We start from the raw sequence: 11416 nt of genomic DNA, 5'->3' as shown, positions 1-11416 counted from the left end.
ATTTGAATTTCTAGATGTTGATCGAGATGAAAGTTCATCCTAAAGTAAACATTTTGGAAGTCATCGTAATGGAAAAGTAGAATCATACGACGGCAAATGACGTGAACAAAATGAATTTAATATGAAGGATAACACAAATGATGGAAATCTTAGTAAGGTTGAAAGTAAAGTAAAATGCACTACATAAAGCATTATGTAACGTTAATGCACGCGATGCAAACAAATGAAACCTTCCAAAAGTGGCTGATGAGGACAAAAGATTGAAGTGATTTCAGACGTGGCCGTATCGCATCTGCTAGTGCTGTCGATGGCTATATGCCATTGCCTTAACACAATTCTCTTCTCTCTTCTCTCTCCCCTCTCTTTCACTTTCTCTCTCTCTCCCTTCTCTCGCTTCACGCCAAACTGCAATAAATAAGAAAAAGGCAAAAGGGGTAAGCAATCCCTACGCTGTACCCCCTCCAACATATTTTTCACATCAACAATAGTCCTCACAGCAGTACGTAGATAAACAAGCAACCACGCTCTCCAACACTTTGTCACGTATGTCACGCGTACGTATATTTAACCATATACACCATATAACCATATAGGCGTGTTCTTTTTTCTATTTACATATCCTCAAGCCCATGAATAAGCATCATATGAACATGTTAATGAGGTGGGATATGGTAACGTTAACCTAAAATTATCAGACGTGGAAAAAAATTCAAACAAGCAAATGATAAGTAGTGTTGACGTATGCATATAACAATTTGTAAAAGCTATTTATGGAAATTTTGTCATGCGTGATGCAATAAAGTAATAGCATACGTCAATTTACATCGAAAATATTGTCATAACTAAACTGTAACAATAAGACAAATATAAAAAACTAAACCACCCAAAACCTCAGAAACACAAATAAAACCCAAAATAAATACACTTATAAAAGACAAAAAAACAAAATTAAAAGAATCAAAAAAAAAAAAACAACCACACCAAGAACAATCAAAAAAACCTAACAAAACATAGAAAAAAAAAAAAACAAAAAATAAAAAAGGACTAAAAAAAAAGCAACAAAATTCCTCACATGTACTTAGTAGGAATAATTGTTTTTTAACTTCTGCACTCAACAAAATTGTCACAAGAAAAAATTAAGCCACCCAATTTTTACTATATTTTTTGCATTATGCATTTCTGATGAAAAAACTTGATATACATGTTGTATTGCTATTAATTAGTTATTGAAAAACTTGAATAGAATTTCTTTCCCTTGCAAATTTCTGAAGGGTTTGATATTACTTCTCGGAACTTCTCATAATCTCACCAAATTTATAAAGAGTACCGACAGAGATGAAAATAATTCCACAAAACTTTTTTAGAGAAGTATATGTTGATTTTGTTACGTTATGTACAGATTACAATCATATATTAATATTTGAGCAGCTACCTTTCACCTTTTCAATAATGTAAGGATTTCGTACTGATGACAATAATATCTTTTACATCCGTAAACTTTGTGATCATAGTATTACACTTCACACCTTAAAGTTAACATACATGGCTCTTTTAGAAGTCTAAATTTCATTAAATTTAAGTAAAATTATTCAGAAAGCTAATAAATTTCTATTTAGCAAAAGTTTCTTGGATATGTCTCATAGTCCTTATAGTCTAATTTCTAGCTAGTTCGAAAGTAGTTTGAGTAGAAATGATTTTTCGGTTCATTATAGCGTTATTTGCACTAAGAGAAATTTCAATTGCATATCGTAATTTTATTTCATAGCTTTGAATTTGTCACAGGAAATAGGAAAAAAATGTTCAGGTAGCATAAACAGACGAGAAACAACCACAAAAAGAAAATATCACATGTTTGAGAAAAAAACTGAAAAACAGTAAGTAAACATCTCGGTATTTATGTTCTAATAGTAATCACATAATGCAGCGGTACTGGAAGATATGTAATAATATTATTAATAATAAATACCATATTTCGGAATCGTATCTTTGTATTAAATGCAGGAAAGTAAAAGAAAACAAAATTTTAAGAAAAATGGACGATAAATCAAAGGAAATGAAATAGAAAATAATGAAAAAGTGAAGAAAATTTCAAAACCAAATGAGAAGCCTGGATAGACAAGAAAAAATGTAAAATGTACAAGTGAAGAGAAGAGCCGAAGTGATATAAACTGGAAAGAACCGAAAGAGAAAAACCGAAGTGATATAAATTTTTTTAACCGATATCACAAAGACCACTGATAAATAGCAACACTACGAGATTTTCAAAACTGAAAAACATAAAAGCAAATGAAATCTTACAGAATCGTAAAATTTTACAAAATCATCTCGACCGCTGATATTCTTTCATTTTTCAAGCTAAAAAAGCTCACGGTTTCATAGCGAGCAACAAACACATTGCGGTTTGTCCATGTTTAAAGAACCTAAATATTGCTGGAGAAATAATCATTTTATGATCTATAGCTGTGTCAAATCAGGCTTTTTTCAATCTTCATTTATAACCTAGAAATTAACATTATAAGACAGATTTTTTCCCCAAAAAAAAAGTCATCCCTTTGATTAGTAAATGGGAAAACATCACCGGCTAGAGGATTTAAATAATGGATTCGTTCGGCTTCTTTTTCCTAGGAAAAGACCATGAAACAATTGTTCAACTCTGGCTAAGGCCAATAGTTAAAACCTATTATTGTTTTTTTGTCGGGAACAAATGACATCATCCTCTGAATCGTCATCCGATATTTCCGAATCATCTGTTCGTAAAGGTTTGAAGCCCTGAAAAATAAAAATCTCGAGAGTTCTCATCAATAATTCGTAGAAAAAGATCCCTAATACAATAGTGACATTATTCCCAACCAATTTGGAAAATTCGTAATTAATTCGAAAAATTCATGTTGAGTTTTCAAGTAAATAAATTAATCTAGGTCATCAGTAATACATTTATAAAAAAATCCATTTATTATGATTTAGTATGAGTATAAAGATAAAATCTACTTTTACCAAAAACAAACTAAAATGACCTTCTATTAAGATAATAATTTTTTATAACTGTCACTGAGCATATCCAGAAATTATTTCGGAATCGAGAAGTTTAGGAAAATTTTAAGTTGTATGGATACTTACTGCGCGATCTAAAACTGAATACTGTTTTCCAATTCGTATAAATCGCTTTTGTTTATATGCAAGCAAGATCAACGCTGGTAGAGCGACAATTGCAATCAGAAGTGTGGTAGGAATTGAGAACTGTGAAGTTCGATTTACTGCAAAATTCGACAGTAATAACGAAGAACCTATTTCATTCCCTGCAATATGTATAAAGTTTTGATTTAAGCAAATAAGCCGGATTTCAAATTCTATTCGCAAGTGGCAAAATTTAACACTAACAAAATAAATAAGAATATAATCCCGAAGACAAAGGAAACTACCCAACTACTAGCTTTTCGACAGCTCTACTACTGCAAATGGGGAATGAAACGTTGCCGTTGAAAGTTAAAAATATCCAAGATGAATAAAATCACACTACCAACTTGATCCCAGTCAGGATTTATTATAAACTGTAAAACTCGACCACCATCTTGACCCAATTCTCCAACAAAGATATATCGTCCATCCTTAGAAACTCGAATTGCATGCGGTCTATTGAATGGATAATTTGTTGGTTCAAATGAATATTGTACTCGAGCAGCTTTCGCATGTGCACTGAACATGCGTAAAGGTAAACCATTTCGCTGTTTACCAGGGATGAAGTACAGTATATTATCTGAAATCAGATAATTAAACGAAGAAATGTAGCGAATTCCAACAACTTCGATGTAAAAGTGCAAATTTTTGGATAAAAACTACTGAAGACAGCTGTTGCTTGCCTTTTGCGAGTCAACAAACTTAACATCATAAACATAACCTTAATATAATGTTTATTAAGTAGCTACCAATCCCTGATATGGAAAAGATTTAATTTTACTCTTAAATTTTTAAACTATCATTTTACGAAGTTATTTCTAATATAAGTTGGAAATACTCAAATTATGCACCAATCTTATTCGATGAGAAATGTTATTTCATGAACTGATTAAAAAGTGCTGATAAGTTTTTAAGGATTTCAAACAAAGATTTACGGAAGCAACATAGGACGTTCAAATCAACGAAAGAATTAGTCTTTCATTCCAATTCTCTCCAACACTACCATTCAGTGTCTCCTTTCCAATAAGTAACGTTCCAAACCGCAGAGGAAACGGATTCCAGTTTACTTACAGAGAATAAGAAGAAAATCATACTATGAATATCGGCTGAATAAATATTCTCAAATGCAGTAATGTTTTGTGGATTAACAATTTGGCCCATTATATGTCCATCATTCCGAAATATTTGTATTCGAGCATTTTCACGATCAGTAACATACAACAAGGAACCATCATTATTTGCAACAATGTCATGTGGTAACAAAAGATGTACGCTTCCCATGCCATTCACTGAAAATTACCTACCCGAAAGCTCATTTCACACCATATGTTAACTTTAGAAATACTGCAAATTTTCTAATTTATTAGAAATTTTGTTAGAAAAAAATTTTATTAGAGAAATTTATTAGAAAAAGGATGTCGCGTTCTATTTTGTTCCGTATTCCTAACTTTGTTATCAACAGTGACTTAGAACACTGAAGTTTTAAATAATTTATGGAACAAAATTCAAATAATATTTTTTTCAAATAATAAAAAACCTACTGGATATAATTTTTATCAATTTACAAACAACTTATTACTATTATAATTCGATTGTCCCCACTGAGTTACAAATTGTCCACTTCGATCGAATTTCATGATTCGATTATTACAATAGCCGTCCGCGACAAAGATACTTCCATCCATAGTGACCGCAATACCAGCTGGTTTACAAAAATGTTTCTGGTCGCTACCTGGGACAAACTTTTCACCCAGTGCAAAAGCTTGTGTTAATGAGCCTAGAATTTCATCGGTATAGTAAGGCTTCATAAGAATTTAAGCAATGACCGTCAAACAGTTTGGATTTTCATGAGAAACGAAACTAGACAATTTACTCTACCTATCACAGTCATTGTTACAGATAGTATTCCTGTTTGATGAAGTTCGTGACCAAACTTATGCCACACTTCTCCATGCAATAATAAAACTGATCAGACAGGAACTGATATGATTAAAAATAAGTTCTCATTCATATCAAACTGAAGAATGTCACTTAATTGACTGACATTCTAATTCTGAAAAATTGTAGAAACCATTCCACATTACCCCTCACCATGAATCAAAAAAGTAGGAACGAACATAACCATGTGAAAGCGACCATTTGATAACCTGGTGAGAGCCAACGTCGGTTGTATAATAATCATTTTGCTGGTCAATTGTTAAGCCATGTGGCATGTAAAATCTGCAAAAGAAGATGAACTTTTAAAATCTTTCTAAAAAAATATAGTTCACGAGAAAGAGATCTGAAAACCAATTCACAAGTAAATAATTTTTCAAAAAAAAGAACAAAGCTTTCTCAATATATACTTTTATATTTCTCTTGATGCTGTTGATTAACCGTGCTATCCTTTTTATGTCATCTACTATCTTCTCTCCCTTATCATCCCAACTAGTCTTACGAGATAGAAATTTGAGCCTATTTCATAAAATCATATTATTGTCCATACGATATTCAGAGTAATATATCGATCGTCTTTTTGTCTTTCTTTTTTTTTTACTCACAGTTATCCACATTTGTCCAGTAGTATTGACTAGCCGGGTAACAAAATGCTCAATATTTTTTCTGTCTTCATTCACTTACATCTGCGTGCGCATATAAATCTCAATTTTGTTAATTTAACATCATCCGACCTACTATCATAACAGACACAAAACCAGAAAACAAGATATTTTAATTCCAATAAATATAGAAGTAGAAATAATATACTTTTCACTACCATATTTGTTACGTAATGACAGTGTCCCATTTGGCTTATCTGAATATGTAATTAAAATCACATCTTCCATAATAGGTCTTTTGTCTCGCAAGTTGTTTCCCATATCAAATGACCTAAAAACAAACTTTTAGGAAATAAATAGTTAGAATTAATCCCCTTATATCTAGAACAGAAAATTGATAAAACGAAGTCATCATACATCGAGTCCCAAGAGCGGCTACCACGATGAAATATAACCAAATTCCCAAATGAATCGAAACTAAGCGCAGAAACTTGTCCAAGCTTGATTCCATCAACAGATGTTGCTGCTATCCCTTCAATGATTCCTAAAATGAGGAACAGGATTATTCTGGAACTAATTGTGGATTAATTTTGAAAAAGTTTCATGTTTAGATCTCCGGAACCAGCTAATCGAAAATAATTAGCCGAAATAAAAAAGAATGGTAACAGCAAAGACTAACTGATCCACTATGTACTCCTAACAAGAAAACCAAGTATTTCCACTAAATTTAAGAATGAAAATAAGTGAATAATAAATATCAAAAAAGAAAATTTTTAAGTTAACAAAGATCTGGAAAATTCCTATGGTTTGCTTTCTTCATTCCTTCGAGTTTCCAATTTCGGTCTCACCGTTAAACTCATTCTCATTTTCTGCTTTTAATCCTTCTTCGCCTTATGACTCTTTTTACCAAATATTGTTTCCCATGCAAATTAAAGTTGAATTACAGTAAAATTTACCAAACAATTTGCCCTGATGCGCTTGTTGCTCCCAGTCTGGATGCGGTTGAAGAGGGATTGTGCCTTCAGTTGGATATTCTTCACTCACAAGGTCCCGTTCCTCTTGTGCAACACAAAATGCTCCCTCAGGAAATGGATTCGGTGATGTAGCATCCCAATAAAACATCATGTAAAAATTACACATTTCATCCTGACCCGTTCCTCTGAAAAACCTACTCAACACTTTCCCAATCTAATTTTTGGATTTTTTCTAAAAAACTCTATTAACTACTTTTTAAAATACAATCAATTCATAAGATTACGTTCAATATATATTAGTAACTTACCTTGATTAAGTCTCGTATTATTTTCAGTGCGACTTAGTATGTTAAAGATATACAAACGCACGAATATAACACTAATGAGTTTTCTTATCCAATAAAAAAAATGTACCAATCTAAAATTCTTCAAACTTTACTAGAATAAAGGATACTGTTCTCACCCAATCTTTACAACAGATTTCTTCATTGATGAATCGTAAACACAAACGGCAGCCATTAAATCACTGTTTGAAATAGTCAAGTTTGGTTCAATCGGTTGAAACAGCTGGGGCCACTGAGGATTACGCTTACCAATCATTGTCCATTTATCAGAATGCTTGTAAAATGCTGAAACAATTCGTCCCATGCTGTGCGTATGTGTACGGAATGCAAATGGATGAATTGGAGTATCACCACTGAAACCGTTATTTTTCATATGTTTACTAAAACGAAGCTACTAGCAACAATAACCAAAACATCTACAGGACATAATTTGAAAAATAAATTAAGAACTAAAGGATTATCTACCTGTATATACAGCTTGCATTCGTCTGAAAATGAGAAAATCCCGGTTGAATTGAAGTTCCAGATTCGAAGAGTAATACAGCAGCCATATGGCGAGGTCTTTCATTAATCATATGCAGGGTAATACCAGAATAGTCTTCTATTTTGCCCACAAATGGATGCGCATAATGTACCTGGAATTTCTCCCAAATTCCAAATTGTCTATATAAATTCTAAATGGCACATTAAATTTTCCATATACGCTACCATCCTTTACGCAATCATTTGGAAGGTTTTGGATATCAGCAATAACTGAAGTTGGGATATGAAGTTGAAGATAACCAATAACACGCAAATAAATTAAGAGACATATATAAAACAAAGAAAGATAACATGGAGAAGTAGAGAAAATGCCCCAAAAATAAAAAGGATGAAAAAGCAGTAATTTTTAAAACAAATCTGTTAAACTGAAATGACGCCCTGAAGTTATGATTTACGAAAGTAACAAAAAAAAGGAAAGTGATCAATAATAACTTACTTGCATTATCAAATATTTTATAGAATCGAAATTGTGTCCAACACTGAACGCAACATCTTGCGGCAATTTAAGATCAGGTGCTAAAAAAAAGTACAAATCTTTGCTATTTCCATTTCATCTAATATAATATTAATTAGCATGTAACTGAATTTATTTCACTATTTGGTTCTATACCAACTATACAAAAGGTAGAATTATATCAAAGAAGAATGTGACGTTCATCAAAAGCATATATATAATAATTCGTTTAGAAACCATTAAATAAAAGAGTTGTCCTCTATAGAAAATCACTCAAAATATTAACAATTTGAATAGTTTTGATAAAATAAATTATTAATATTTTAAATGTTTTATCATCTTAAAATACATTCAAAACACTAACAAACAAAGAAAAATACATCGACAAATCAGTTCATTATAACTTTATATGCTGAACTGCTTTTTTATATTATCTTTCTGTTCTACCAGCAACAAAATTATTTACCATTCCTTGCCCATGCATATAAAATATGTGACTCGAAGCCTCGGCATGTGCTAAATCCTTTCCAAAATGGCTTTGGCCAAGCCGGATAAGAACAACCATACAGCAGTATATGATGAACACGGTCAGCATCTGCGAATGGTTCAAAGCGAACTAAAATTAGATACGAAATAGTTTTGGTAAAAATTATGTAAGCGTGAAATTATAATTTTAATCTATCTATACTGAACTGTTTTTAAAGATTACTTTTCATTCTTACATCAACAACAATGTCCATGCATATAAAATATGTTACTTACAAAAATCTTTAAAGGAATTTTGCAGCTTTTAGAATAACTTTCATAAATCTTCTTCGAAGTTGATAATAAAGTAAAACTGTACCGAGGACTGAACGTAACTGTACGAAGGACATAATTTATACATTAGAAATCAAAAATGTTAAAAATACTTAAAGAAACAAACCAATATATCCGGGTTCTATAGGCATAGATACTGCTATGTAGTCATCATCCTAAAAAATCAAAAAATACATTTAAGACTCGTTGTCAACTTAACATCATTTTATAAAGAACGACATTAAACATATATCTGCTAATAATTTTCATTGAAAAAGCTTGATCCATCCACAATGAATTGATACTTCTATGATTTGAGAGACAATGTGATTATTTGATACAAAATGTTCCTCTAAAATAGGACACATTTATGTAGCAGACATAAAACCACTATCAAAATCGCTCCAGCTAATATATCTGCTTTGTCAGTGAAATCATCATCAGCTGAAATTGGCTAAAAGGCAATAACTTGGTTTCTTGATATCATACTTTTTTTGTCGTTCTTTGATAATATTTAAGTGTTTTCAAATGTGATGAGTTTTTCAATCAGATTATTGAGAATGTGAAGAAAAATAAAACTGAACGGATGAATGTTAAGTAGTTAATAACTCAATTACAACTAGTACACATTTTGCATATATTTCACCTTTATTTTCTTATTCTTTATGTTTGAAACACAACAAAAGCACTCACAATCACTGGTTTATAGCCATTGACCTGTATTGTCACCTGTCTCACATGCTGTGGATGGCGTGGTACGGATAAAGCATTAATAGTGATAGGTAATGATAACGACAACAACATCAATACCATATTGATTCGTTCCATTCGTTTCATCTCATATATCTGGAAAAAAAATGAATTAAATGATAATCTAAGAGATTTAAGGAGTGCCAAACGGCATGAAGCAATGGCATCATAAAATGTGAATTATTTAGAACATCTTGCATATTCATCCTTAAAGCTTTCCCGTAAATAAAAACGGCGTAAAGGAATACGAAAAAGACGAAAATTTTTTGAAGAGTAAGTACTTTATGTAACAAGAAAAACGATGAATTTATACAATATATTATACCATTAGTGTCCCTTTTATTGTACTAAAAATTACTATAATTTCTAAACTTACGAGTATACAATATGCCTACCGTACATAAAAATAATATCAAATCCAGGATTAATATGATACTGAGAATAATATAATTCGAGAATATTAATATTATACTAAAACTATAAGTTTTTCCAAAAAAAAAAAAAAAAAATGATGCACTGTTCTGCAAGCAACTGTGTACCACGCCTTTCATGGCTTCAATACAACATATTCCACTCTAGAAATTTCATTTCCATTTTCGACTTTGTTTTGTTTTTACGTTAAGTTGAAATGACAAGTCGATTACACATAATATTAAAAAACAATTAGCGCATGAAAATGGTTTGTATTGTTTTAAAGAATGAATGAAATTGATAATATACATATAAAAATTAAAATACGTGGAAAAGAAATGCTACAATATATCAAAATGTCCTAGGGTAAGCATCAGAGGAATGTAATATGAAGAAATATAATAAATGTTATGTTGAAGGAAGAGAAGATTAAGCAAGAATGCCAGAAGTAGTCGAAATTCACCATCACTATGCCATCCGAATTTGTAGTTCAACAAGGCTAAATATCCATTGACCTCTTGGATCATAAGTCATTTATTTCGTATATTTTACTGCAATACATCTGCTGTCACATTATCTTTGATGACAATAAAAATTAGGTCAAACCTGAAATGATCAAAAAGCGAAACAACAAAACATGATGACTAATGCACTATATGATTAATGAGGTAAGAAGTTAGGATTGACCTCATTTCTATTAGTCTAATTTATTTCATTCATACTTGAGAGAAATCCTCGTGTTATTACCGATGATCAATGATAACAACCTAAGCAATTTCTCCATGTATATATGTAAAATACAAAGACCGCCAAATGGATGCATATTAAAATTTGAAATATCCTGAAAGACTTGTTTTGTGACACACACCTGAAAAACCTGTTTTGCCTGGAGTAATCCGATCTTGAAAACAACAAAAATTCAATTTGAAATAAGAGAAGAGGTTTCTAAGGAGATATGATCATAGTGCACTACTATGTCACAATAATTCTTTAATTCGATCTTGAAAAAGGTCAAAGGTAGCAGTACTTTCATGTTGACTTACTTCAAGTCACCCATACAATTTAGTTTTAACAATTTCAAACCATAATAAGATTTCCGAATACAGTTATACAGTTACAACTAATGAAGTAACGATAATTAGAAAATATGAATTTAGAATTATCCGCAAGGTATTTACAGAGTGTTAACGAATGTTACCAAGGCATCAGCAAATAGTGAATTTCAAACGAAATTAAATTTCAGTAAATGAGTAAAAAAGTTTGTACTGCAGAAGAATAATATTGAACCAATCTGTCCAATTATTAGCATTAAGCAAATTTTTAAAACACTTGAAATAATTTAAAAGTAAAAACCAAAAATTTAAGGAATGGAATTAGAATTGGTTATTGAAATAGAAAGTACATAAAATTCGCTAATGCTTTGAAAGCAAA

General features: G+C 31.2%; 1 protein-coding gene across 1 annotated transcript; it reads right to left on the bottom strand.

Annotated features, from left to right (window-relative positions):
* Window positions 1-2670: 2670 nt before the first annotated feature.
* Window positions 2671-9661, bottom strand: Bma-pamn-1 (Copper type II ascorbate-dependent monooxygenase, C-terminal domain containing protein; the record flags this gene model as incomplete). Its single annotated transcript, XM_043080162.1, has 15 exons — window positions 2671-2769; window positions 3118-3296; window positions 3518-3754; window positions 4242-4463; window positions 4754-4951; window positions 5297-5394; window positions 5920-6042; window positions 6129-6255; window positions 6668-6870; window positions 7149-7382; window positions 7495-7664; window positions 8009-8088; window positions 8493-8642; window positions 8952-9000; window positions 9518-9661. 15 exons carry the CDS (start codon window positions 9659-9661, stop codon window positions 2671-2673), a joined length of 2313 nt encoding a protein of 770 aa, XP_042936096.1.
* Between the last annotated feature and the right edge of the window lie 1755 nt (window positions 9662-11416).

Source organism: Brugia malayi, assembly GCF_000002995.4.
Source record: "Brugia malayi strain FR3 genome assembly, contig: Bm_v4_Chr3_scaffold_001, whole genome shotgun sequence".
Taxonomy (NCBI): domain Eukaryota; kingdom Metazoa; phylum Nematoda; class Chromadorea; order Rhabditida; family Onchocercidae; genus Brugia; species Brugia malayi.
This window is presented reverse-complemented; position numbering and strand designations above follow the sequence as displayed.